The sequence below is a fragment of the Sclerotinia sclerotiorum genome, genomic scaffold (assembly GCF_000146945.2).
Source record: "Sclerotinia sclerotiorum 1980 UF-70 scaffold_3 genomic scaffold, whole genome shotgun sequence".
Taxonomy (NCBI): Eukaryota; Fungi; Ascomycota; class Leotiomycetes; order Helotiales; family Sclerotiniaceae; genus Sclerotinia; species Sclerotinia sclerotiorum.
The window spans coordinates 1,556,520-1,584,198 of NW_001820833.1; the positions used below are offsets into that span (position 1 = coordinate 1,556,520).

A 27,679-nucleotide genomic window follows, 5' to 3' on the forward strand; every position below is an offset into this window, starting at 1 on the left:
GTACCATCTATGTTCTTGCAGTAGGATTCCAAGATGAATATTTGACCACGTGACGAGCATGTCCATATATACCAATTGTTGCCAAGAATAATAAATAAAATGGATAAGCAATTGAGAACTTGATGATCATCATTCTTGACGCAAACTCGGATTTAACTTGGTTAGTGACCCAAAGTGTGCCTAGCAAACAAAAGATACTGTTGATCAGTTAGCAATGGAGTTGGATGAGCGGATATAATAATCTTACCTGACGAAGAAAAACCACTCGGAAACTGGATATTGAAAGAAAACTGTTTTCCAGAACGCTGCTGGGGTCAAAGGGAAATTGAGGAAAATAAAACCAGCAACCAGGCAGAAGAATTGTGTGACCAAATAGTAACTTGTCTCGCGGATAAGCAATAAATTGAGAAGTCCAAATCTTGTAGTAAAGATTCTTTTCCCTTCTCTTGCGCGATTGAACGTCAAAATCGAATGCCGAAGCGTGCACTCAGACCATCCTTGAGCCCACCTCAGACGTTGTTTCCAGAAGGCTGGGAATGTTGTGGGTGCTAGCTCATATGACACAACATTCAAATCGTGAATAGTGTTGCCTCCTCTAGCCACGACTCGAAGCGCAGAATCAATATCTTCAGTAAGCATACTTCCATCCATTTTCATCTCTCGTAGTAATGATGTTCTCCAATATCCATTGGACCCCGTGAATAGACCAAAACCCCAGATGGTGGCTCTTCCCGGATGTGAAACGGCATAAATTTTGTCAAATTCTATGCTGATGAGACTAGTGAGGAAGGAAGCGGCGCTATTGAAAACAATGCAACGACCCTGAACAATATCAACCTTCTCCTTCTCCTTTATGAAACGTTCAATTGCCCATCTTGGGCTGTGTGGGTGCATAAAATGATCACAATCATAAATAGCAGTGATGTCAGAGCCGGTGTCTAGGCTGAGGTAGTAGTTGAGATTGTCGGCTTTCGATGTGGAGCCTTCAACTTTAATGATTCGGAGCTGGGGATATTTGGTGGCTGCTTCCCACATCTCATCCTCGAGGGGTAGGATTGGAACAGGTGTGTTGTAAACAATGTTGATGCGAATTTTGTCAACCGGATACTGCAAATTCTCACACGCATACCTAATTCTATCCATTATGATGTCTTGTTCATTAGGAAGATATGCAACAATGACCATGTCCAAGATTAGTAGATCATCGTCTGGTGTAGGGAACTTCCAGCCCTTTTCAGCAGCCTTCGTAACTGCGACACGAGCCTGTCGATTTGGTTCTAAGCCCATAAATGCCTCTAGAGCCGTGGAAGCAGCAATGATGAAATTGGTAAAATTATATATGAACCAGAAAACTTCTAGAAGTTTTGTTGGAAATAGCATATATGCAAATATAGATGTGGTGAAATAAGAGCTGACAAGCATGAAGGGGGTCCATTCATGTATAAAATTGGAGCATCTTCCAAAAGTGTTGCGAATGGCAACAGAGGTCGAGGTTTTGGACCTTTCGCCGCGATTTGGAGGAGGCACAAGTTCTTCTTGGGCAGAAACTTGGAAAGCATCTTGTTTCTCGCGAATGCTGTTTTGTGATGCTGAGCTCGGAGAATCGTGGATGGTGACATGTGCATCTTTACTTGTTCTGCTTACAGAAGAATCCGGAGAGCCATCACGTCCAGGAGTGAAAGACTGACGGGTGTTGTATCTGGGAAGCTCTTCGATTGTGAAGGTTTCATCACCATAATTTGCCATTTCTTCAAAGTGTTATGGGATAAAGGTGATTCAGCGACTGCTAATGTGTGCCGTTAAGGAAAAGACAGAAGAAGCACCACCAGGGACAAATGGAAGGTCAAAAAACCAAAAGGTTGTTGTGCGAATAGCAATCGAGGCTTCTATGAAATAACGCCCAGAGATCAATTATATAATGTCAGCAGAATATGAGATTGATATTCCAGTTGGAGCCAAAGCTCCGGCTTCAGACTAGCTTTACCGGTGTTGAGAGTTGACTTGGGAATGAGACGAACAGCTTAGTGCTGTAGCAACTCATTGGATTCTCTGTGGGAAAGACAGCATAAAACAAGCAAGATCAGCATCCACTACTAGTACTGTCTATTCGCGAGCGGCGGCATCCCCTCGGAGCGTTTGATACACATGTCATTTATTTTTTCAAAAAGATTAATGCCAAGAAACAATGACCCACGGTTGAATATGCTTAGGAGCGGGCCTCAACATTAAGAAAAATCACACACAAGATCGGAGGCATGGGTAGATGTAGATCTGGGATTCCAAGTGCCACAAGCTTACTGAGCTGCTCCCATGAGGAAAATCACCGAGTGTCCCATATGTGAATTGCCGAAGAGCAACTCATCCGTTTTCGCACAAACCATTGATTTCCCTTTCTGACGAAATTGTATCTTCGTCAAAAGGCCTCGACTATAGCATGAAGCTTCGTTTGACCTGGGGCTAAAGGTGGGATTAGAAGCGGAAGATGGGTAAGGGGTAAGACAAAGAAGAGGTTCAGGGGCTAGCAAGGAGCCGCGACGCGCCAAGAAAGCATGCATGTCCACTTGGTGGTCCGATCTTTTTCATTCTCACCGCCCTTCCCACCGCCCTAATTCTGCCAAATATAATAATAGACATAACACGGAGTAGACTGGGTTCCATCTTCAGACCCAAAACCCCGTATTTTTGCACTGCCAACATCATTTGTCGACCCCTGCGTCTGATTTTTGACCTCGAGGCCCACGGGCTTTGATGATCATTATTTTTCATGGTACTCAAGCCGTCATCTAGATCTTCGAGGTAGTCCTGGGATATCTGGCTCTGGATAAACTTATGCCCGGAACATATGGGACGTCCGCTTGCAAACCAGAAAAGAAGCACCGGATCGACACTCTCTTGTACTCAAGATCTACAAACTAAAAGCTTCAAATTTCAAGTTGATCAGCTCATTTCAGTGCGATCTGAAAGCCGAGGGGAAATCAATCGACAAATGACATACACTCCCTACTTGCAACAAGATTAAGTTAGGGTAACCAATAGTCCGGACTGGCAGATAAGATTAGTTTTTAGTGATTAGAAATTCTTTGGAGTATTGAATATTCAAATGTTATAAATATGTCAATACAATTCATTATTTATTGATTTAAATATCTCAAATAAATTCAGGAACTTCAAAAGTTCCTCATTATTGGATTGCATTCCGCACTATTGGATACTCTGCAACAAGTTACAACTGGAAGTCGTTGCTGTGGATCTTGTGAGACAGGAAATCAATGCCATCACAGTGGGACCAAAGCGGTGTAAACCCAGAGCGCTAGCCCAACTGGAAAATGAGAACAAGCGTCATGGCATTGCCTTTGTGGGGATTTGAGCTGATATCTATCTAACTTCCGACGAGCAAGCATCTGGAAACCCTGAGGCGAACGTGCTGAGAATTTGCACGCTTGTTTTAGCTTCAAATGTAAATAAAACAGCAGCTTAAAGCCTTTTATCATTTTATACTAAATTTAAGACTAAGCTTGATCCATACATCAGCCCGAATGCTTAGCAAACATACTGGTAGTTCCATGTGATAGCTCATTGTTCAGAATCTCCATCTAAAGGAGTTGATTAGCTCCATGTGCAGCCCTGGCGTTAAGATGAAAAGTGTGATAAAGTTCTTGCATATACTTCAGAAAGCCACTGGAGTTTGGCATCCGCTTCTATCTTTTTGCTTTTGCATTTGCATGCTTCTATCAATATGTATTTTCATTCTCTTTACTTCATTGTTTTTGCGCTAGGCTTCATAAATGAAGTCGCGGCAGATTCGACTTCTAATTGCTCTTGTGGTTATTATGATCCAGCGACGGAAAACCTATTTACTGATTTTTTGATTGTTTACTTTAACGAAACGACTACATTCCCTTCTGAGGTTCTCCAGAACCAAGAATACGCAAATCTCTACGAAAAAAGCTGGAATGCGAGATATAGGCAAGGTGCCGATCCAACAAATGTCCAGATTACAAATTCAACATCTAGTGGCAATGGGAACTCCTCATCACTGGAGTTCACAATAAATCCACCAACGGAACAGCATCTTGTCAAAGGGGGTTCTATTCGGACTCTGAGATCTGATATCCAATATGGTTCTTTCAGATCAATGATTCGTCCCGCTCAAGCTTGGACTGGAGGCGCGGGAATGTCAATGCTTCTAAAGTACAACGAGACACAAAATATTCAAATCAATAGTCTAAACACCCAAAAGCCTACAGATGCCTGGATCAATACTTTGATGGGAGACGAGTTTCCTAATCGTGTAAATGGGCTTAATTTCAGTACTTTGGCCAACAATGGCTCTTACAGTCCCGAGATAAATCCCTGGGATTTCACGGAAATTCGCCTGGACTGGACGAAGGACGGTGTCCAATTTTATATCGGGAATGTACTAGCTCGATCAGTCTCGGCCAAGAATGAAAGCATTAAAAGATTTCCAGTCACTCCATCACCACTAATCTTTAAGCTTTGGTCGAACGGAGATTCATATTTTTCCCAGGGGCCACCGACAAAGAAAACTCAAGCCAATCTCGGGTGGACTCGGTCATTCTTCAACTCATCGACCATGACCAAAGATCAGCACACAGAATTTGACAATAGATGCGCTGTTACAGATGCATGCTTGATGGATGACATATCATTGCGGGGCTATACTGATTTTGGTGTCGATTCTATCAAGAAATGGAAGCCAACACACCATGAACCCGGAATTCGAACTTTTGCTTACATTTGTCTCTCTTGCTCTGTCGCCCTTACTGTACTTTTACTTTGCAACGTTACATTCCAAAGATGGCCTACAAAGGATTCCAAAGCTCCAAAGGAACCAAAAGTATTTGGCTGTCACCGCTTGCCACCACAAATTTCCAATTCCAAGTTTCTTCTGTCTTCAGAAACCACGCCAACAACATCGACGAGATCTTCATCTTTAGAACTTAAAAATCAAAAAGATGATCTCGAAATCACACCAGTTGGATTTACGCCCACAGCTTCATCCCTCACACTCAAAGACATGATCAATCAAGAAGGCAAATATATGACAGATAGTTCTTTCGCAGCATCTCGACAACCTTCAACTTCAAACATGAGCGGGTTCACTTTGAACGATTCGAGAGGCGTAACACCCAAACATTCAGCTTATCTTGGCAAAGACAGTCGTGCAAACCTAGACGATGTGACTATGAAGAATTCATTCATCTTCAACCAAGAGCCAGCAGAAACATCGGAGAACAAAGACTGGCCAATGCCCGGTGCCACCCAAACTACTGATAATGAAACTTCTCGGCCCGCACCTCCCAATCACGCTGTGTCAGAAGTTCCAGCCCCCATTGCTTTCCCAGCAACACCCATCAATGCTCGTACACCGCCCACCAAGCGAATCGAATATTTGGCAGGTCTTATATCCATTGCCACATTAATGGTGACTCTTATTCATTTTATCTTTACATTTTCACCAGCGATGGGTATGATTGGAGCTCTTGAGCACTACAGTTATGAAATCACAATTCGGAAGACTATTGGATCATATCTCCTCAACCAGATTCTCCTTGGACTTTTTTTCATCACATCTACTCGTTTCCTTATCAGTCGTTACCTACGCACTGGAGATCTTGGAAGTATAGCTGAGAAGACCACCGGAAGAACATTCCGTGTCATGATCCCGATTGCGGCTTGCGCTTTGCTCGAGTACTTTCTGATGGATGTCGGCGCCTTGACTTGGCTAGAGTATCTTCCTAGTATCAGCTGGACTACATGGCCCTATGCTGTGGAATACACAGACTTTTCTCATTACATCTCCGAAGTCCTCGAACTGGTGTACCTGCTTCCTAACGCAGCTCCACAAATCACCTACAATTATTGTACGGGTGTGCTCTGGACTATCCCGGTACAGATTGAAGGTTCGTGGATCACACTTTTGGGATGTATCGTGGTTAGGCAGATTAAGACTCCTTGGAAGCGCATGTGTTACTATGCATTCTGTATTGTGAATCACTGGTACGCTCAATCGTGGGGCACTTTCTTCTGGTTTGGAGTTCTTTACACTGATTTGGACGTCACCTTCAAATACAAAAAGTGGCTCAAGAACATGCTATTGTCCTCTGGACCGGCATAACTATTGGTTTCTTGCTTGCTATTGCTGGTCTATCAAACGATTTGATCGCTGCATGGACCGGCTTCTCTCTACCTATCGTAGAGCGCGGTATTCATCCAGATCCCGAGACCGGTCTTCCAATCGCACAAACAGCGAACGCGGGATATCCAGAATATTTCAACCCTCGTTTCAACGGAATAGTATTCGCTGTTGGCCTTCAATTCGTGATTGAAAATTGCTACCCAGTTCAATATTTCCTATCTATGAAGCTTTGGCTAATGCTCTTCCCGCATATATTCACTATTTATTTGGTCCATGGTCTGGTATGGTGGTCTCTTGGTAGTGTGGTGTGTGTGCATCTGGCTGCCTATACTTCGCTTCCTTATTGGTCGGTTGTTTTGATCACAGCTATTATTTGCTACGGAACTTTATTTGCATCGTTACCAATACTTACGCCCGTGGTGGAAACCTTAGGAAAGAATGTTACGGGTAATATTTGGAGAATGGCGCATGACGAGCCGGCTCCTAGAAGGAAGACGTTGTTTCCCTTTCCGGATAGACTCTTCTTAGATTATGAAGAGAAGAAAGAAGAAGTTGTGGACGAACAGAAGGATGTAGAGAAGAAGGCTGGAGTCAAAGTTCATGATGAGGAAATGTGATTATGTTTATTATTTTTTACACTTGAAGGATAAATGTGTGATGTCAAGAATGATATCTTTAATGTAGTCCTTGTTATATAGAAATTCAAAAACTCGATAATAATAAAAGATTAGATGCAGCAGCTATTTAGGGTTCATGTTCCAAGCAAGATTCTGTTGAAGAGATTAAGCACTCGGAATGAGCAAAAATCTGGCTGGCGAGCTTAAGAGTGACTTGTCAAACCATCATGCTTTCTTTGCAACCTCAATGACAATTTTCTTCGCTGATACACCTTTTCGAACGATATCCATGCCATCCTGCACTCTTTCCAATCCGCCTTGAAGAACTTCCGGATCGGGCTTAGCTAAATACTTTCCCGCAGCCAATGCCGCTGGTAGGTATTTCCGCCAAACCGCGTCACCTAAATCGAAATGCATAGCCCCTAGCTCTATACCGTTTGCTACAGCAAAGTCAGTCAAATCAACTGTAACAATGTGCGTAAGAAAAAACATACTCATCACAGACTCAACACCATACTCATTTGGTAAAGGATACCCTAGACAAGCAAACTTCCCGGCATCAATATGGTGACTAATTTCGCCACAGGACTTTTGAGTAAAAGCTTCTCCAATGCAATCGAATACGGAGTCGCCTTTTTTTAGTACTTTCAGGATGTCTTGGACCACGGTTGGTGATTTATGATCGAAAGCATGGGTGGCGCCAATGCTTTTGACAAAATCGTGGTTTTGGGCTCCAGCAGTGGTGACTACAGTGTAGCCGGCTGCTACTGCTAATCTTCATAATATTATCAATATGAGTCTGGGCTTTGATATATCGCGGATGCACTCACTGAATAGCCGAAGCCCCGCAAGACGAACTACCACCCCAAATCAAAATACTTTTCCCCGTTGGAACAGGCTCAAGCACTGGAAGCGGCAATTGCAAAACTTTAAAGAGTCCCGCCGCAGCTGTTGAGGTAGCAAGTGGTAACACTGCAGCACTTGCCAGCGGAACACTGTCCGGAACCACAGAAACGAGAACCTCGCGACAAGTAGCATAGCGTTGGAATCCGGAATGTTGAACGGTTCGTGTGAAAAGGCTGTCGCATTGTCCTAAGACTCGTTGGCCAATCTGGAAACGGGTTACGACGGATCCGAGTTGGACGATTGTGCCCGAGACGTCTCCACCAAAGATCCAGGGATAAGGGAGACTAAGCGGGTCGTGGTCATGTATCTATTAGATATGATTTCAGTGAGACGGTAAACCCTGATCATGGGGTTGGATGGGTAGAAACCTTTCCAATCCATTGGATTAACGGCCGCGTAGGCTACTTCAATGACTACTTCGTTCTCCTTCTGGGTCGGGTACTGGACCAGGTCCCACTTCAAGTTTCGCATTTTCGGTAGGCGCCCAGGCGGCTTGGTTGTTGGTGATTGGAGACATTTTTGAAATAGTTAGAGATATTTCCTATGTATTCGAGAGATGATTTTCTGTGTTATTATGATTGATAGAAAGTAACTAACTGTCATCATGTATATATGTAAATTTGTGACATTGGGAAGAATTGATGTGGTTTCCTCTTTGTAAAGCATCTATGGAAATCCGTGGCAGAATTATCGTTGTTTGTCAAGACAAACACTAATCAAGGAGTACATTGGTAGTATATTACAAATTGACAAAATGTTTTCGGTTAGCTCACTTTGTTACACCTCACCTACCTACATACTACGTAGCATGTTTTCAAAACCTTACATTTCAGAGCTTACGTGAAAAACATCTGTTGTTCAAATCTTGAAACTCAATTTATAAAGGGGTTATAAATATAAATCGGTTTCGAACACTAGTCGCTCGAGGTCCGGGCGATCGGCTTATATAATCTCTTGAATCGTGGCAATCTATTCTCATGTCAATCAGGATAATCTTATATTTCAAAAACTTTTCAGTGCAATAAATAATTAAACTTATTCATATATTTTTCTATTATTGAATTATATCAAAAAGGATTATTCAAACTAAATAATTTCACCAAGAAAGTTCATAGCTTAAAAAATCATATTTTGGAAACACATTAAGAAACTAAGTGGAAGGTTAATTCTGAGCTCCACTTTTAATTTTGATTATTAATAGTCCACGGAACTCCGTCGCTGCCAACACATTAAATAACAGAAACCATAATTGATTGTGTAGAAATACCAAAGTTCTCCGGATCTTTAAATTTTTATCATATTATCAAGCATTTGAACAATCTTTGCCGGGCATGGAACCAAAACAAACCGTTAGCGAAAAATTCACGTGCAATATTTGTGGAAAGGATTGCGGGAATAGTTAGACATTTCTCGTCAAGTTTACAAAAAATACTAATATATAATATAGGGAAATCTCAACTTCGTCACATATTTTATTGCCGAAGAGTGAAGGCCCAAGGGGGTGTAAAGTCGAGAAAGCGCTCGTGTGTGCCCTGTACCAAGGCTAAAACTCAGTGCGATTTACGTCAACGTTGCTCGCGATGCACAACGAAGAACCTCAGCTGTGTTTATGAGGGACCTCGAATTTTAGAGACTAATGTACCAAAGCCAGTTGCTGGAAAGCTCTTGGAAAATGGCACAAATCAGGTTGCAGGAATACCTTTCGTCTCATCTTCGTCAGACGTTGCTACGTCGGCATTGATGGATGTACATGAAACTGCCATCAGTCCGTACGCATTGCAAAGCTCAGATATCAACATTCAGGATATATTATCACTAGATTTACCAGGTGAAAATTGGGATGTGAATTTTTCGGACTTCCTCCCAGAGCATACAGGATTTCCTTCTCTCGGAAGCGCCCCTTATTATATACAATCTTCCCCGCAACTTCTTCAACCAGAACCGAGCCCAATTTCCACCAACTTTCACCTCAGAGGTGGCTTGCCATACTATAGAATGTACAACCAACCAGTTCCAAAAGCCCCAATAGCATTCGCACCGCGCAAATCACCCAGGAGTCAATTCTCACTAAACAGGAAACACATACTATGTACTCTACCAACTTATCCGTCAATGATGCTTCCTAGCAACAGCGATATCCCTCCACCATTCATTCATCCTCATTTCAACGATCGCAATTCGCTTTCCGGGGCTTTGGGTGTATGCGCTAGCCTGGTCCGTTGGACAAGTCACAAGACGGAGGACAATGCTGTGCATATCTGGCGATGTATTAGGATGGAGATTAATAGGCTCTGCGCCGAGGTTTGTTACCTGTCTTATCCATACTTGACGGGATTTTTATGATAACAGTGACAGTATTCAATATATAATGAAGAAGATGCTGTAGCTGCTCTACAAGCTATGACCGTGTATTTTCTTCTTCGCCTTTCAGAAGATAATGAAGAAGCAACGAGTTTTGATGCTCCCTTAATTTATACAATGATTGTAAGTGATTTCAGTTTCACTTTATATGTTGTTATGGTTTTGTGTCGTTGAGCTCATGATGAGACAATAGAAAGTTGCGACGCATGCTATTAACTTAGCGAATAACATTTCCAATGACAGCATACCTTCGTGGAAAAAATGGGTTTTAGCCGAGTCTCTACGCCGGTAAGCAGGTCACTCAGCCCTATCACCGTATGAATCTACCATTCTAGAAAAACAACCCATTAACCTTACCCTATCATGACCCAGGACAATAATAATAATCTTCTTCATCGATTTGTTCTTCGACCTCGCTTCCGGAATTCCAGATCACCAATGCGATGGAAACAATCTATTGCGTTTAGCGCTCCCCTGTTCACGCAAACTATGGAGAGCGACTACAAACGAAGCGTGGGAAAACGAGTATTTAAGTACAATCAGAAGCAATCCGCTCACATATGGGCATTTAATAAACTATCAATCTAGGCCTGAGGATCACTCGCTTGATGAGTGGTTATCACAGTTGGATGAATTTGGGACGCTAGTATTGGCTGCGGCGACTCCCGCTTCGTGAGTTGAGTGTCTCGGCGGTGGCTTTGTGGAATAATAGACTGGAGACAATGGATTAAATATACTAAATGGAATTTTACGCTACTGGCTTTAGGATTCTCGCACATCTTAGAGCGAAGAACTTAAATGGGTTCTACTATGATAAGATTCGTCTAGAGTTACATGGTAATCTTATAATTCAGAACTGAAATCGAAATCCAGATGTTCAAAACTAGAGATAACCAGACAACGGTCATATTTGAAATTATATGACTCTCTAACAAACTTAAATGCGGGAGTTCCTAAATAGTAAAAAAGATGTAATCGAACTCCGGTTATGTCTCCTTTAATTCTATACATTTTTAGTAAATCGCTTAATTCACATTCAATATCCGCACCGAGATATTCGTATTTAACTAGATCATGAGTCTTTCCTGCACTTCACTTTTTTACGGGGTATTTTCAGAAAATGTTGTAAAGTTGTATTGATTCATGTAATTTCTATTTACCACGCTAACTCCATACTCGGCTTTGAAATAACACTGTCTAGTTACAAGCCTTCCCCTATGAAAGAAATAGATTATTCGTTTCCATCAAATGTATATGAAATCCTCTCCCATGCTCCGTGAAATTAGCTATTTGTTCCAGCAAGTTTCCATGCGCTGAGCCCAAATCTATCTAATCTTGTATTGCCTAATATTCTTCGCTTCTGGCGGCCACGAGGACAAGCTCACACAAAACCATATATATTTACCAGACTTCATAGCTTTTCAACACTATGACCATTAAGAAACATGAAGTTGCGGCGTATTCCTACTGGTTCCGATATTATTCCCATATCGGTCAATTCCTTGAATCCGGCCACTTCTTGCGCCTTTGTGAATAAGTTACCATTCGTATCGAATTTGGTGTGAAGAATTAGGTGATTAGCGCTAATAGGACCATTATGTGGCAATGAACTACCATGGAAACCATATTTCTCAATCTCTTTAGCCATTTTGCCTAGGCGCTTGAGATGCGTCACGACCACGAAAGCGTCTGGAGAATATTTTGCCGACCCCTTCAAATCCTTGAATAATGGACACTCAAGCATATTTTTTCGGGAATGCGTGTGATATTCGCAGCAGGCTGTTGATGATGGGTTCAGTTCCTCGGCGATTTTTGCGTCAGATTGCCCTGATAATCGCCTTGTGTTAGGAACTTCGGAGTACACACAACCCCAATGTTCCAGTTCTTGTGACCAGAAGTTAGCAAGACGCATCACTGCCAATTTTGAGGCGCCTGATTTTGACGCGAGTACGATCATCTTGTTCACAAACCCGATGAGAAAACGAAGGGGGCCCGGGAGTCCATCTATCCCCGCTAATTCATCATAGGTTGCTGCGAATGTTTCTCCAATGCGTGAAATCCATGCTGGGTTGAAAATCTTGGTACGGTGCTCATTCATTCTGAGCCATGTAATTATGTAGTTCGTCACAAAGTCTTGCAGAACCGAAGCACAGTACTTGTGAGCCAAACAGTACAATTCCACTCTTCTTCCTACAGCATCATATGAAGTTGTTGAACCTGGCATGGATATTCGATTCGTGTAACACCACTCTACCAACAACTCAAAGGCGTGGAAATCATCTTCCGGCAAGTCTATAACTTTGAAGCTTGCCTCACTAAAGTTTCCGCGCAGCATGGCATCGAAAACCTCCAGCTTTTCGCAAATAACGTTTTTGTGGACCTTAATAGGTAGCAGTTCGTCGCCTACTCGAAAAGTGATAATCTCATCCCCGAGAAATCTGGAACTATATTAGCTACGATTCATGTAAATCTGAAAACAATAAAAGGTGGAAATATCAAGATATACTTTGAAAAATGTGGGGATTGTTTTGGCATTGCATAAGGGCTTGCACCATTGGCAATTCTTCTGCGAGGGTGACGTTGACAAGACATGGCGAAAGATTGTCTTTCAAAGCCCAAAGTCAGACTGTGATGGCTGGGAGATTATTGATTTGCTAGAGTAGCGGGGTAAACCACAGTGACGACAAATTGTTTAAAATTCTTCAGTTGGTAGTGCTTCAGTGCGGTACTGCTTATTCTTGGATTATTCTCTCAGATGCTATCGACAGAACTTCTTGTTTGTTGTAAAGAGGATAAGGTTGAGATTTGGGTTATGATCAAGTGTTATATACACTCGAGACATAGTGGCTGTAGAGAGGTGGTTGAACCGAAGGAGGTACGCTAAATCAACAAATAGTAGGGAGATAGTTAGAACGTAAAGAAACAGTCAAATTATAGAGAGATGGTTAAACCGTAGAGAAGCAATTGAACCATAGAAAGATACTTAGACCGTACAAAAATAATCAGACGGCAGCATTAAACAGCGTACTTCTATCCTCGATTCCTGTGGTAATCAAACTTTACCATACCGTATTACATATATATCGAGGCGATGCATGATGGTTTAAGGAAACATGTATTTAGAAATCCACGCAACAAAAAGAAATCAGGAACTTCCTTTGCCAAACAGCTAGTGATGGGGCTTTATGTAAAGCAGAGCTAGATTATAATAAAGCAAAATAAGGGTATAGCATCATTATTATCTGCTTTATTTTCTGAAGAAGTTTAGTTATATCTTAAAGCCAATCAATATATTCAGATCTCTCCAAAACTATTTCTATATCCTTCTTTATTAAATCTCCTATCCAATCATTTATTTATTATAATTTTGGTTGAATTTGAAAATAAATAAATTAGATTAAATAAAAAGCTTTCTTCTTGGTTTATTCAATCATATATTTTATTTAACTCATCACCTCCCAAAAACCCTTTTTAAAATATGTTTATATAATAAAAAGAATGGGGTTATTAATAACATAAAGCAAGCTATATTATTATGCTTTAAGCAATTACAGAATGCACATCCCTAATTAACCTAAAACAGCGCGTAAAGGCGACGGTGTCACTCTTTTTTCATGCACTAGCATAAACAGTGAATGGCAGCTATGGAATGGCAAGCAGTGATTACAAATTTTTGTGGAATAATCTAGTCTCGTGGTTGACATCCACAAATTTTTCATGGCCGACAAGTTTCCAGCCTCGAGAATGCCGTCCTGATATATATGATCTGGAATGAAGATCTTTGCGGAGACGTAAGTGTCTCTCGTAATTTGAATGTAACGGGACCAATATCTGTGGTATGATCAAATAACCATATGTAAACACAGCGATGAAAATATTGGTGCAAAGTGATTGGCCAAGTGACCATGGGAGCTATTTCTTTTTGAGAGTACTACGCATATCTCCGATCATAGATGGGATTTTCCTCAACTTTGAAGAGGGTTATTCCATTCATCTCAATTCCCCCGTCACCACCGATTTCCAGCCAAAAAAATTTCATTTATTAGAGACGAGGTTGTGGCTTCTCCTTCTCGGTCCCCTATTTCATCTCATTCCTTCACTTTATCTCCTTCTTTTCCTTAATTCTGCTGATATATAGACTAATTAGGTTAGACTACTCGGTTGGCCAGTGGACCCTTATATTAAGAAGTCAAACATTGATAAATGTCGTCTTATACAAAAGGATGATTCCCGTGGCCAAATCGTATTTGAAGCGATCCAGACTTTTGCCATTTCATTGAACTAGACGTCGTAATTCGCCATATTATTTTCATTCAATCTTATAAGATGCTGTGTCATTCTCATGCTTCAGAATCTTCATATTCCAGTTTCAGGTCCTTTGGTGGTTAAGGTGCTCAGACCTCCTCGGCCTCGCATCTTTGCCCGCTCTTGCATGTTTCGTCATCATGCAAAGCTTTAACGGCACGTCTGATTAGAATCCCTGACATACGTGGTTTTGGAGGTTGGCTTTCAGAAAAAGCGGATAGATGATAGATCTTCTTCCGTTTCGATTGGGTGCAGCCTCTAATTGCATAAGGGAAGCACAGGTTCAGTCGTAACAATAGTGCACCTTAAGGTCAAGATTCGACCCTCAATCAGGTTAATTGAATATTCAAGCTAAGGTAAGGAGAACCCTCCCCGTCACAAAGCTTACATGAAGCGAATGTCAAGCTTTATCCTGCGAGGGCACCCAATCGGATATCGTGCCACAGATGTGTACAATAAAACTTGACAGCTGAAGACAAACCTCCAGAGATATGACCGGAGAGCGTTACATATGTTCTGTCAAGCTCTAGTACCGATGCTGCACATTTATATATGTATATATACTGCGGGGGAACATCTTTCTTCTCTTGATGAGTAATTTTCTGTAATCGAAACCTTGGTCGCCTTCTCAAAGTCAAAAGTACATTCATTTTACACCTTAATACATTCTTTCCACGTGGATCGTGCCCGCTTCCTTTCATTTAAGCTTAGAGCAAATTACGAATAATAACTTTTCTTTAACTAATTGTTATTGCCAAGTCTACACCATGAAATTCACGGTAATTTCAACTTGTCTTCTCGCGTCTTTTACATTTTCGGACGAAGCTTTGGGCTACGCATCACCTCATTTACATCGTCGAGCACTAGGACCACGTGCTAGCAATACTTCTCGATCTATGTAGGTCGGCACTGCTAAACCTCTAGTTTAATAAGACATACATGAGCTTACCATGAATAAGGGAGGTAGTCAATCCAAGCAACGTTCTAGCACCCACCCCGCCGGCACTTTTATCTAGTCAAAACAATACCAATAATAACGCCTCTAGCGCGCCTAAACCCAAAGCACAACTGACTCTAAGCGCCATCCCAGCCAACACAACCATGATCTTTGTCTCCTCAACTTCAACTGGTCCCATACCAACTGGAACAGCAGCAGCTATAGGAGGTATTCAACCTCCAAATATTGAAAGAACCAGCGATCCAGATAGGCCTTATTCCGTGAACGGAGACAAATTCACCGATATTGAAGATGCTGTTGATAGGGCCTGTTCGATTCAACATAATGCTTGTGCGGATGCTATCAATAATGGAGCATTGTCGGATGCAGAAATTAGTGATTGTGATAATCAGCTCAAAGTCTGTGTTGCGGCTACTTAGACGTGGATTTTTGAATTGGCTGTGGAGTGGACTAGGGCCTGTAGTTTCAGGATTCTGTTGGATTTTGGTCCTTCTTGCCTTGAGAATGAAATTAGAGCCGGGCATTTTTGAAGCCGAAAGCCAACTCTGACTGCTCATGCTTTAGTCAAAGAATGAATACATCATTTACGCGGCCTCTTTAGGGAGAGGTAAATTGTTACTTCTCTCTTGTAGTTCTTGGTGGATTAGTATTCTAATCATTCTAGATGTGAATGGTACTTGAGCGTCGCTGGGTTGTGTGAGGGGCTGATAAGTCCGTATTTTGACCGTCATCGGCATCTATCCATCTGCAGATTTCGGATCTTGACTGGTCCCCGGTTTTATGGCAGAAAAATGAAGAAAAAAGAAATCCATAAAGATAGCATTATGAGTAACATCGAAATGGCAGCTCTAGTGGCAGTTGAGGATGTGGCATTGAGTAGCAGTACATCATGTTGCCGTTCCTTTGCATATCAATCTCAATAATATGGCGATGCTTCGTATTTGGTAAATGTGATGTATGCAGAAATTTTAGGTATAAATGGAAGGTCTTTTTCTCAAATTTCTCTTCAATTTGAATAGTTGCATGCATGGTGTGATTTGCATTTAATAAATCTTTGATGTTCATTGTTCATCAACGATGTGCGTGGTATTACAGAGTGACATCACCTAGAGTGGGGTACATATACCCGATTTCATAACATGTATCTGAAAAAAAAAGATTTTTTGTACTTGGTCAATAAAAACACTCAAATTTATATCTTTCAAAATTATATCTTTATTATAATAACTCAGAATCAATTTAATAATTTATTCAAAATACAAATTATTTCATATGCTATTATTTGATATAAATTTTATTCAAGTTGAATATAATTCAATGAAATTATCATAAATTGAATTTTGAGTTTTCTTGATTGAAATGATTTGATCAAAAAATATGAAGGTTAGTTTTGGACACACATTATGAAATTGGGTGTGCTAAAACACGCTAAATGGTGCTTGTCTACTCGGAGCTTGCAGGCCTGTCTGTAACCATGACTTGAATTTCAATTCATTACTATGACAAACTTTCCCGCCTTTCTCTCCGATGCTTTCTCATATGCTTCAACGCCATTTTCCAACTTGATTTCCGTCCATGACCCCTCTTCTGCACCCTTTAATAACCCCTTTTCGAATTTCTCCGCCATTTCTTTTAATTGAACCGCGAGCTCCTCCGCACCACATACCAATGTGTTGCACCCAACCAGCGACTTTTCTCCTCTATAAAAACTCAACATATCTATAGTCAACCCTGTATCTGCTCCGCCTCTCGGCGCTGCAATAAATGACAACCTACCGCCTCTCGCAAGTTTATTGATGGCAGCCTTTACCAAAGATGGTTGACCTACAGTATCCGCCACAATATCAATACCCTTGCCATCCGTCAAACTGTCAACAGCTTTGAGTTCTGGGTCGGTAGCAGTATTGACATCATCATTATCACTTCTCGTCGCAGATAAAACTCGACATCCCATACTCTTAGCCAACTGCACAATTGCCGACCCAACGGCACCATTCGCGCCTGTGACCAATACAATCTCCCCTTTCTTCACATGCGCGCGCGAAAGCATGAGATTTGCAGTCGTGAATGGAACACCTACACAAGCTGCCTGAATGAAAGAGAGGCTTTTCGGCTTTGGTGCGACAGCATTTTCGGGAACGAGACAATATTCAGCCGGGAAACCATCCTCGGTGAAGGCAATAGTGGTACCACTAGTACCGTAAACTTCTTCTCCAATTCTATCAGAGGGGCCTTCCACTACGATTCCTGAAAAATCTCGACCTGGAATTCGCGGAAATGTGGTATATGGGAAGCCACCTTTAGAATTGAGGATATCGCTTGGATGAATCGCTGAAGCATAGACTTTAACGATGAGGTGGTTTTGTCTCAAGATAGGTTTTGGGACATCTTCTAAGACTAATCTAGGTGTTCCTCCAGGATATTCGAGGATAAGACGAAGTGCTTTCATTGTGGTGCTCATGATTTTAATTTTTGTGTGATGTGATTTAATATCGAATTGATGCTGAATTGGAAATACGGAAAGAGCAAGCCTTTCGATGTCCTTTATGGAAGCTCCAAATTCCTGCAACTCGATTGATAAGAACCTAGCAATCGCTCGACGCTCACGGTGAGGTCATCTAATAGTCATGATGACAAAAAAAGATTAAACTTCATTCGGCGGATGTTTGCGGATTCGCTTCCCGCAATATCCGCAAACGGTAAAAATGGGGTTGTTAGGTTACTAAATCACCTTTTTCATAGTCACCCGTATGTTTTGGACCGTATGGAAAGAATTTGCTAATTATACTCTTGGCTAATAAAATAAAATTAGGAATTTTGAAAATATTAACTCCTTTTCTGCTACCTGTGAGCTTTTCTCCCATCCAGTATCAATCAGGATATTAGTATATCAGAGAGCGAAGAGACTCTCCGAAGCTTTTTTAGTTGACTGAATAAAAACAACTCCTAAACCAGTCCACTTCCACCTATGACCAGCAAACCATACTTCTACCACCTCAGAAAACATCCCACTAAAAATCTCCATGAAAAGAAAATCTAAGAACAGAACAGCATGAACAAATCCTGCATCTCTATCCCTAGACAGATCCTGCATCTCCATCCCCAGACTCAACAGACTGCTCATCAACCTTTCCACCATCAACCTCTGTCTTGAGCTCATCATCTCCCGTTTCATCATGAGTTCTCTGAAATCCAGTAATCCCAAGTGTCTCAAACTCTAGCTCTTCGATTGTTTGAGCACATGTCTCTATATCATGATCCAAGAGCGAACAATCTTGGTTTTTCTTTGTCTCCTGGATTTGGATGATTGGGATGTATGCCGTGGCAATAGCAAGGGCTTCTGCTCTGCTAATTTCATGACCAATGCTTGTGTGTTCACCCGCAGGTTTGTTCGTAGGTCCCTTGCCTAGCCCCTCGGCTGGTTTATTAGCCATTTGATTAGCGGGCTCGGGTTGTGCCGGAGGGGAAGTTCGGATGGAATTAAAACCCGCAATGCTGAACTCTTTGTAGTACGCATGGTTATATGTTGTAATGGGGCAAGTGTGCTCAGCTACGATTTTCTTCGTCGCGAGATCCGCATTTGGAAGTTTCTTGACGGATTTTGGTTGCGCTGGAGCATTGTAGACATCGGGGTGAAAATTAGAGGTTCTGTATGTTTCGTAGTAAACATAGCTATGTGCGGTCATTTGAGAATTATCTTGCAATTTTTGAGTCTCGGAAGTCGCTGTAGTAGATTCGGTAGGTGTTTGAGTCATTGCCTTTGGCTCGGTGGGTATGGAGCTGGGGCTGGAGTAGTTTCTGGAGTAAAATTGTCGAAGGGCTCTTCCATTGTTACTAGGCGGATTGAGGATTCTGTGAACAATGACTGAACGCTGAGTCAACATCTTAGGTATCTCCATGGTTTGGGCGGCACCGGTGGGGAAGCTAGTAGCTTAATATTTGGATAAGTGTTATTGATCAGCTGTGGAAATAGATTCTTCGGTGAAGAATATTATTGATGAGTTTGGTTGATGTATTGTATATCCGTTACAAGGTTATGTGCGAAAGTAGTGGAAATCCTGTCTTTGTGTCAAAGAGTTTATCTATCCTAGACAAGTTGCTAGATAGCTATAGTTATAGTTAAGACTTTGTAGAAAGTTTCATATCAAAAGATAAATTAAGAAGATATGTTTGATTTATTTTCCTACAGCGTAGTTTCTACATCTTGACAAGCGTACCACGGAAGGATGATACGGTGATAACTAGAGGACTATACCCGAAGCAGAGATTATATCCAGACAATAGTACAACAAATAATTGAATATCATTTTCCATTGTCTGAATTCAAATTAGAGAAAACCTGACATTTCACTATGATTATCTGCTGTACTATAGGAAAACATATTCACTATTCATTAAAGCTTGTTAATACATATCTTTTGATTTGCCAAAAGCAATACAATACAAATTCAGTTCTTATTCAATATTGAAATAGTATTTACGGTTTAGATCGAAACGAATTGATGTCTTACATCATCCGGAACACAGCCTACTAATTTTTGGTTTTGGGAGTTAGGTCATTGTGATTTTTGATTACAAAACTGCATTTATTCATAAAACTATTCGTAAAATGATATGAATAATATAGAGAAAGGGTAAAGGTATTGGTTGCATTAGGTGTACTCAGAAAGGGAGGCTATTGAAATAGCCATAATTTATCTGCTATGCACCCATGATACCTTTACAAAAACTGTAGAAGTGATTTAGATAGAAGTGACATAATGCAATTCTAGGGCAATAGTAACAGATTTTATAAGATCTTACTTGAAAAGTTTCAAGTCAGTTGATTAAAGATGCACGCTATATTATATTCGAGGTACTCCAGGCTTTTATTTCTGGTATTTTAGCTAAATAATTCCACTTGCAAGGTATCTTTTTTCACTAATATTGAATTTCATGCTTCAATACTTCGCCAAAATTACATCTCTACTATGCTTCTGTCTCAGACGTCTTGCCTATCCTATGCTTTTTAGTTAACTAGTTATATTATAACAGATGTTATCCCGAGATTCACGCCTGGACCCTTCCCGGTGGCTTTGACCTGGCTACCTGCCCTATAAAGGGGTTATACGATTGTCACCCGGAAATATCCACGGGTACCATAATGTCCCCGGGTAAATATTATGTGTTCATCCAAGTGATATGAAGGAAGGATGCCATGAGAAAGAAGTGGACAATCAATGCTTAGAAAGTCAGCTTTACTGGTTGGGACCTGCCATTAATTCAAGACCTCAATATTAACCGATGCTGGAAGACTTAAACAAGGGCGAGAGAGACTTCTTCCAAGTAGCTGCAAAGCCGAAGACATAAGAATGGCTGGCCCGGACACAGGCTCCTCACTTTCAACATGTGAAGGTCTAGCATGGATATCATATAATGTATCTCAGAAGTATCTGAGATACACTCTCAACTCATATATGTCAGCGCCCACTCTTCAAACATTCCTTGTCCTTGCTAGATTCCTGCAAACGCTATCCCGGCGGCTAATATACAACGGGCGAGTTTGTCTCGCGGCTAGCCACAATATTCGAAATACTTGTACCAGATTTCACTGATGAAGTAAATATACTCAATCTCCTCATCTAAATTATATGCTCGAACAAAATTTGCTTCATTCGCGGTGGAAGTCTAGGTTTAATGGGTCATCGTGAGAAAGTGGTCAGAATGACAGCGAGCAGTCAACCGGCCCATTTTTTCACCTTCACTACTGGCAGCAATTTTGCAATGAGAAAATTCCTTACTTATCAGAAATCGATCCTTTGCATCACTTTAATCTGTTTTTACTTCCAGAAGCGCTACTCCAATTCCATTTTTGTTAGCTGCGGAGAGTCTTTTCTCCACAATCAAACTTTCCATCGGATACCTTCCTTCACATTTTTCTTCCAAGCGTGAATCCTTCACAATTTGGAAATAGAGATCAGGGGAAGAATTTATTGCGCGCGAAATTGCATCCTGATTCAGACCGGGAGATTGAAAAATTATGCAAAAAAAAAGTCCATAAATCATCACTCTATACAAGTCTCGTGAGCGAGAATTCCTTTACCAACGCCTCTTCCCTCTTCTCTATTCCACATTTTAAGTTTTGAATTCCGATCCCACGGCGCATTAAATCAACATCATACCCACATACCAAACCTAGCGGTTGCGTAATTAACGCCTTCTATTCGTGACCAGTCCAAGGCCTCAATATTTCCTCTAATTACCCGATCACAATAACAAAGTACTCCTATATTATCCCGTATTTCCTCATCAAATCTTCACAGACTAGGTATTCATACTATCTATCTACACTCATGTCTATCCACTCATCCCGTTCTCATCCCGTCCGCTTATTCCTTTCCGACTGTTACTGGAAAGTTATATTTCTCGTCGTCGATATTATTGTGGAGAAATGTCGATAATGGAGAGATAGAGGTGCATGAGGAAACTACTAGGAAGATGGTTTTGAAAGATTAGAATGCAAATAACGGCTATTTAGCTGATGATGATATCTCGATACGTGAGTTCACTATTAATGAGAATTTATACCGGGATGTGGAGAATCCAGCTTTTTGGTGTTGAGATTGAACGCAGCTGATTTTAATCTATAGGAATAGCGCCAGATACTAAATAACGTGAATGAGAATCCGTTGCTCGAAAAACGCTTCAAATCATATACACATCTTTCTTGCTGCCACCAAGTTTGTACGTATCCCCACCCAAAACAATCCTTCTTCATCCAGAACCATTCCTAATAGTAATTCCTAGACAAAGCACATTTCATCTCCAACTTCACCATCACACAAAGCCCACTATAAACCCATTTATATTCGCAGAAAAAGCTCAGAAAATAGCGAGTACTACTACGATTAAATCCAAATATCAAATCAAAATGCAACGCTTAGGCTGATCCCTTGGAACCGGGAGTTGGCGAACCATTTTGCGTATTTTCTTTGAGGGAATTCGCTTGAAAGTTGGTGGTATGTGGGAAGGAGGGGTTGTTGACATGGAGTGTCTGTTTGGATTTCGTATATATAGATTATTTGTCAGCTGAGGAGGGTTATTTTGCAAGACTCCGTGCGCGATTCTAGGGCCCAGAATGTGCGGGGTCGAGAGAGACTAATGAGAATCATCAAAATGTACAAGCATTAATCGAACCATTAATACCGTTACTGTTTGACAGTGTTGGTATTACGTCGGTGATCCTATTCTCGTAGTAAGATTACTATTATCATATTGTGCATTATTCATTCTGTTGTTGCTACACTATGAGAAGAGGGGGCTATTTTTGTTAGAGGAGAAGCTAGTAGAGCTCGCTAATGCTACGGCTCCCCCTGGGAAGTTGGTTTCTTGAAATCCCAACAGGTAGATTGCATAACTGTGTATTGCCATACCCGCGGGTAGATGACCTAAGCTTCCTCGCACACGACAACAAAAGGTGCTGTAAGACAAGCAAAGAATAACTGTCCCGTTTTAGGATCATGTACCACTGAAGTAGCAGCCGACAAAACCTTAGCATCGATATCCTCTAATATCTTCGTAACCACATATTTCCACCCTCCATCCTCAGTATCAAGCTTACGTATCCTAAAAGCCGTAGTAGGAGCGTAGACAGTAGGATCTTCCAGCGACTTGCGCACTTTTCGAACGTCTGGGAATCCGACCGCTAAAATGTCGCCATTGGCATCCACAGATAAATTGTCAATATGGATGCGGAGATCGATTTCGTCAATGCGGGTAAATGTATGATTGGCTTCGAGGAAGTAGACAGAAATCTTGCCTGTAATACTTGAGGCTACGTAGTAGAGCCCATCTTTTCCTTGAACTATACCATTGGGGAATCGATTGGAGGGGCCAGAATGACATTGATTGTCAGACTCACACATGGCAGTATTCCCTCCCCCAATAATTTCAGTCAATGAGCGAATCTATGCACAGATGAGCAAAATTATAATGAGAATGTTGGTCTTCAAAGTCTACTTACAAGTCCCGTTTTAGCTGAATGATCGTTCGTGAATACGAATCCACCATCTCGAGTTGCAGCAATGTTGTTTGGTGTATTGATAATTGGATTGGCAAAAGTCTTAACAAACTCGAGGTTTTTAGATCCGGGAACCAAGTCAAAAACTTCCACAGTTGAGTTTGCTCCTAGCTTTGTTGCATCAAGGAAATTTCCCGACTCATCCACAGGGGGTCTGTGATTGATCATCCAAAATCTGCGCCGGGAATCGGGCAAGATTTCGACGTCGAACCCGTGAACATCAATAGAGTTATGATTATCTACACCCTTGTATCCTCCGGTAATCTCTAGCTGATGAAGACCATAAAGTCCATCCGCTCCCGGCTCATCAATCTTGAGTACCGACACGTGATCTTCCAGGGTTCTCTGGGATACATTGAAATGATTTCCCCTAAACGTTTTGTGAGGATTCACGTAACATGCAAAAAACACATATTGACTCACCCAGGAATCCAGCCCCTTCGGCTTTCGACTGTTGAACAGGCAGCATATACTGCGCGACCCTCATAATCAAGAAAGAGATCTTCGCAAGCGGATAAAAGAGGATGCTCAAGTCGTCGACACGTGTAAGGATAGTCTTCGAGATGCGTATGAATTCGCCCTATTCCGAAGTTGAGATAAAGCCAGTCTTTCAGGATTGTTTGATAAGAAACACCGAGAACGACAGTTAGAGCTCCCAAAATTATAGTCTTGGAACCCATCTCTGGAAGGATGGGGTGTAGATGATATTATCAACTGAGAAGACTCATCCACTTATTTTTGTGATTCACTGTTATACAATCTGTATTTGGACTTCGCTGTTCGTGAAAAAAAGGATGTATCAGATTCAAGGTATGTAATTAGAAAAAGTGCCATGAGGACTATTTAATGGATAAGATGGGTACACAATGCTGATCGGACTTAAACGGATATTTTGCCATTTTCGACGGTTTACCATTGGGTTGTACGGATGTATGAAACGATTTTTTTGAATGTGATCCCTGGTTTTTCTACGTAACCACACATCGACACGTTACAATAGAACCTCACCATGCCAGCTACTTCTATACCAGAATCCCACTTATTCTAGTCACTTCTCTGTAGAGTCACAGTCTTGTATGTGAGTACGGAATTCCGATGACTCCCGGGATTCCGACCAAAAGTACGGAATTCCGCCGTAACACGGATGCACCAAAGAGCTGATAAAACGGGTTCAACCACTCCCTAGGATCTATAACTAGCGATCAAAGTTCGATCGATGATCCCGAAGGGTATATAGACTAACTATAGCTATGTGATTCAACCTTAAGCACTAGCCTCTCGAGGTCCAATTAAGATGATCGGCTTACATAGTCCTCCAAACAGTTACATCCGGTACAATGTTGTAAACAAAGTGCTCATATTCTCGTCACAAATGCATCAGATGGTAAACTTATAAAATTTTGAAAGAATCGGGCAAAATTTGAAGCTAAAAGCTTAAGGCTGATTATAAAAATATCATTGATGCCTTGTTAAACTCTGATATATCGGAATCCCGTTCATACCGGAGTGTTGATCATGTCCTTCAATGGGAACGTATGGGAAAGTTCACCTCGTTGCCGGCAGCACCACCACACTTTGCAACGACGCTAGTGATTACACGTGACTAGCTCCCGCGACAATGTCCGAGCTAACCACTTGAAGCTTAGGCCTCACAATGCTCAAGCGAGCTTTAATTACTCTGTAAATCCCATCCCTCCATCAATGGAATCATCAACAGCATCAATTCTTTTTTGTTACGTCTACCGACCTTATGATGATGGAACCACTACAAATAATGAGTTCAATTTACTGGAATTATGGATCACTATCCCCGACGAGCATCCTTTCTTCAAGTAGAATACGGTCATAAACTTGATTCTGCGTAATATATTCACTTCCAAGATTTGGCATGTAAACGTCATATGCAAGAACAAAAGATAATAGGACAGGTAGGTCAGAGGCGTAGGTTCTTGAACACATAAGAGATCTCGAGATGTGTTCTTCGTCTTATATTCTCTCCATTCAATGACACAGTTCTTTTGTACACTGTAATTGAATAATTCAATCAAATTGCTCTTCCTGAACAACAACTCTCACCCATAAATACGTCAGCTCATTTCACACATTCAATATGGCCAACACGGTTCTTGTCGTCCTTGCGACCTTCACCACGATCGCTGTCCTCATTGGCGGCGCATATGCTATGGGACTTCTCGACGAATATATTGAGAAAATGGGCGTTTTCGCATTCAAAGTTAAGGCCAAGGCAGAAGCAAAGAAGATGGGCCTTGAAGGTCTTCAAGAAGGCACCGACTTTGTCGCAAGTAAGTTACCAATGTGTCCTCTATCTGCCAGAAAGTTGCAATAGGTTTTGCCATTGCGTTTGCACATTCATTGGCACTATCGAATGACCAACGCTAACAATATATCTCTATAGGTGACTTGAAAGGTAACCAACAGGCACAAAATGTTAAAGAGGGTAAAGGACCTATTGGCGGACTGAAGAAAGATGGAGAGGGACTCGCAAATGGAATTCTGGGAGGAGCTGATTCTAAGGGAGAGGGATTGGTCGGTGGATTGAAATCCGGTGGAGAGGGATTGACTGGAAAGCTTCTCTAAGGATAAATCTTTCCACTGACTTTCAAAGTTTGACGACCTAACGAGCCATGATTACGAATATCACCAAAATGGCTTATGGCTTATGAATGCGGGGTTCGGCTTGATTACTCTCGCCTCATAAACTATTTAGTTTCAGGATGTAACGATGGGATGAGCCGTATTAATCAGGTGTATAATATTAAGGCGAGGCTGTCTGGCGTTACAGTTGGAATCACAAAATGCAGGAGTTTCTACATTCTTGAACGCTTTAGACCCCAACCCGTCACCAAGTGCATGGCCCCCATGGATGCATCCCATAATCAAAAGACTCACTGTGACTGTGGTGTGGTTCTCCCTTTTAACGTGCAGTTTTCCAGAAATGCAAATCCACTTGAAAGCAGCAGTACATCAGTGAAATGTTCCACCCGCGGAGTATTCTCGCCAAAGGGAGTCAGTCAGTCTCATTTCGGCTCCTTGATTCAACCTTATGGCTCTTGTATTTCCCATGGCACCACCTTTCACAGGCGTTGGCTATTGGCTGCTCCTCTGTCCCACTTCCCTCGTGGTAATCAATCGTAAGGCCCAAGATTGGGAGATGCATCCTGAAATTTATGGGGTCTTGAGTTCTTATAAACCTTGTGATGAAGTCACCTCCTTTATACCAAGGAAAGCCCTTGTCCCATGAATTTTCTAGAACGAACTATGACTCCTCGGTACGGAAGATACCTTGATGCTTCCAAGGTTATTTTTATAAATTTGTTTTCTTTCTGTAACGAAAATTAAATGAAAATAAAATTGGAATGTTCCATAAATATTGATAGATTTACATACGCTATGGAAATTGGGGGCAAAAAAGCTAATAGAGAAAATAGTGTTGAGCTACCTCGTAAACTTAGCTAAGTAGGTTTTCATCAGTCAGTCTTTTCCTAGACTCTTCTTTACATTAATCTCCTCTTCATATTTTCAACACCCTTCTCCATCTCTTGATAATCGTATCTTCTCTTCTTTTCCTTTTCCTTTCACCTGAACTCCTTGACTTCTTGATTCTCCGAAAATAACAAACCACATCTAAATAGATGACATCAGTTACCTGTTACGTCTTTCTTGAGCATCATCAAAACCTTACAAACTTCTAAAAATCCGGTACTGCACTCCTACCGCTCGGACATCTTCTCTTTACTTGGTCTTGGATTCCGCCCGCCCCTTCCGCAAATCATCAAAATCCGTGGAATTGATTGGTGACAATCCCAGAAAGAAGCATCGAAAAGTAAATTTCTAGTAGGACGTTACTCAGCCCGCATCAAGTCTTGCACGCCAGAAGCAATTGTACCTATCAAGCTTTATCTCCATTCCGTATATACCGTTCTAGTTACTCACTCTACTGTGAACAACGACCGATTACGAGCCATCCGACCCATCCTACCTATCCTACCCCGTCCATTGATCCTGGCCTAATAACATTTGATTTTTCTGCATGAGGAGGGCAAAGTCAAAGATTCAAAACCCCTCAGTTCCTCCTGGAATCTTCTTGTTTTGTTTTGGGGACGACGATGAGAGCTTTCTTCTCCTTTGACTTTAACTTTGGAGCGTAATAATTTTCTTGAGAATGCGACGAATTAATTTATAATCAATTTGAAAATAATTTGAAAAATTGGTTTATTTATTTACCTCTTTGTTTATCGCTAGCATACATGAGTACAGAAATTACTTTACATATCACCTCCGCATAGACTGTC

The 27,679-nt window shown here is 41.4% G+C and overlaps 11 protein-coding genes across 11 annotated transcripts; 5 read left to right on the plus strand and 6 right to left on the minus strand.

Annotated features, from left to right (window-relative positions):
• Positions 1-7: 7 nt before the first annotated feature.
• Positions 8-1,746, minus strand: SS1G_02694 (hypothetical protein; the record flags this gene model as incomplete). The annotated part of the gene is made up of 2 exons (XM_001596424.1): positions 8-197; positions 248-1,746. The coding sequence occupies 2 exons, from the start codon at positions 1,744-1,746 to the stop codon at positions 8-10; spliced, it is 1,689 nt and encodes a 562-aa protein (XP_001596474.1).
• Positions 1,747-4,654: 2,908 nt separating this feature from the next.
• SS1G_02695 (hypothetical protein) lies at positions 4,655-6,139 on the plus strand (the record flags this gene model as incomplete). The annotated part of the gene is made up of 1 exon (XM_001596425.1): positions 4,655-6,139. The coding sequence occupies one exon, from the start codon at positions 4,655-4,657 to the stop codon at positions 6,137-6,139; it is 1,485 nt and encodes a 494-aa protein (XP_001596475.1).
• Positions 6,140-7,002: 863 nt separating this feature from the next.
• On the minus strand, positions 7,003-8,200 carry SS1G_02696 (hypothetical protein; the record flags this gene model as incomplete). The annotated part of the gene is made up of 4 exons (XM_001596426.1): positions 7,003-7,205; positions 7,272-7,547; positions 7,636-7,990; positions 8,126-8,200. The coding sequence occupies 4 exons, from the start codon at positions 8,198-8,200 to the stop codon at positions 7,003-7,005; spliced, it is 909 nt and encodes a 302-aa protein (XP_001596476.1).
• An 814-nt stretch (positions 8,201-9,014) lies between these two features.
• On the plus strand, positions 9,015-10,904 carry SS1G_02697 (predicted protein; the record flags this gene model as incomplete). Its single annotated transcript, XM_001596427.1, has 6 exons — positions 9,015-9,081; positions 9,131-9,984; positions 10,039-10,167; positions 10,238-10,332; positions 10,417-10,716; positions 10,811-10,904. 6 exons carry the CDS (start codon positions 9,015-9,017, stop codon positions 10,902-10,904), a joined length of 1,539 nt encoding a protein of 512 aa, XP_001596477.1.
• A 551-nt stretch (positions 10,905-11,455) lies between these two features.
• On the minus strand, positions 11,456-12,886 carry SS1G_02698 (predicted protein; the record flags this gene model as incomplete). Its single annotated transcript, XM_001596428.1, has 3 exons — positions 11,456-11,871; positions 11,911-12,482; positions 12,876-12,886. The coding sequence occupies 3 exons, from the start codon at positions 12,884-12,886 to the stop codon at positions 11,456-11,458; spliced, it is 999 nt and encodes a 332-aa protein (XP_001596478.1).
• A 919-nt stretch (positions 12,887-13,805) lies between these two features.
• Positions 13,806-14,329, plus strand: SS1G_02699 (predicted protein; the record flags this gene model as incomplete). The annotated part of the gene is made up of 2 exons (XM_001596429.1): positions 13,806-13,835; positions 14,192-14,329. The coding sequence occupies 2 exons, from the start codon at positions 13,806-13,808 to the stop codon at positions 14,327-14,329; spliced, it is 168 nt and encodes a 55-aa protein (XP_001596479.1).
• A 1,121-nt stretch (positions 14,330-15,450) lies between these two features.
• Positions 15,451-15,726, plus strand: SS1G_02700 (predicted protein; the record flags this gene model as incomplete). Its single annotated transcript, XM_001596430.1, has 1 exon — positions 15,451-15,726. One exon carries the CDS (start codon positions 15,451-15,453, stop codon positions 15,724-15,726), a length of 276 nt encoding a protein of 91 aa, XP_001596480.1.
• Positions 15,727-16,793: 1,067 nt separating this feature from the next.
• SS1G_02701 (hypothetical protein) lies at positions 16,794-17,756 on the minus strand (the record flags this gene model as incomplete). Its single annotated transcript, XM_001596431.1, has 1 exon — positions 16,794-17,756. One exon carries the CDS (start codon positions 17,754-17,756, stop codon positions 16,794-16,796), a length of 963 nt encoding a protein of 320 aa, XP_001596481.1.
• Positions 17,757-18,384: 628 nt separating this feature from the next.
• Positions 18,385-19,206, minus strand: SS1G_02702 (predicted protein; the record flags this gene model as incomplete). The annotated part of the gene is made up of 1 exon (XM_001596432.1): positions 18,385-19,206. One exon carries the CDS (start codon positions 19,204-19,206, stop codon positions 18,385-18,387), a length of 822 nt encoding a protein of 273 aa, XP_001596482.1.
• Positions 19,207-22,734: 3,528 nt separating this feature from the next.
• On the minus strand, positions 22,735-24,046 carry SS1G_02703 (hypothetical protein; the record flags this gene model as incomplete). The annotated part of the gene is made up of 3 exons (XM_001596433.1): positions 22,735-23,253; positions 23,310-23,736; positions 23,790-24,046. The coding sequence occupies 3 exons, from the start codon at positions 24,044-24,046 to the stop codon at positions 22,735-22,737; spliced, it is 1,203 nt and encodes a 400-aa protein (XP_001596483.1).
• Positions 24,047-25,476: 1,430 nt separating this feature from the next.
• Positions 25,477-25,964, plus strand: SS1G_02704 (predicted protein; the record flags this gene model as incomplete). Its single annotated transcript, XM_001596434.1, has 2 exons — positions 25,477-25,669; positions 25,783-25,964. 2 exons carry the CDS (start codon positions 25,477-25,479, stop codon positions 25,962-25,964), a joined length of 375 nt encoding a protein of 124 aa, XP_001596484.1.
• Between the last annotated feature and the right edge of the window lie 1,715 nt (positions 25,965-27,679).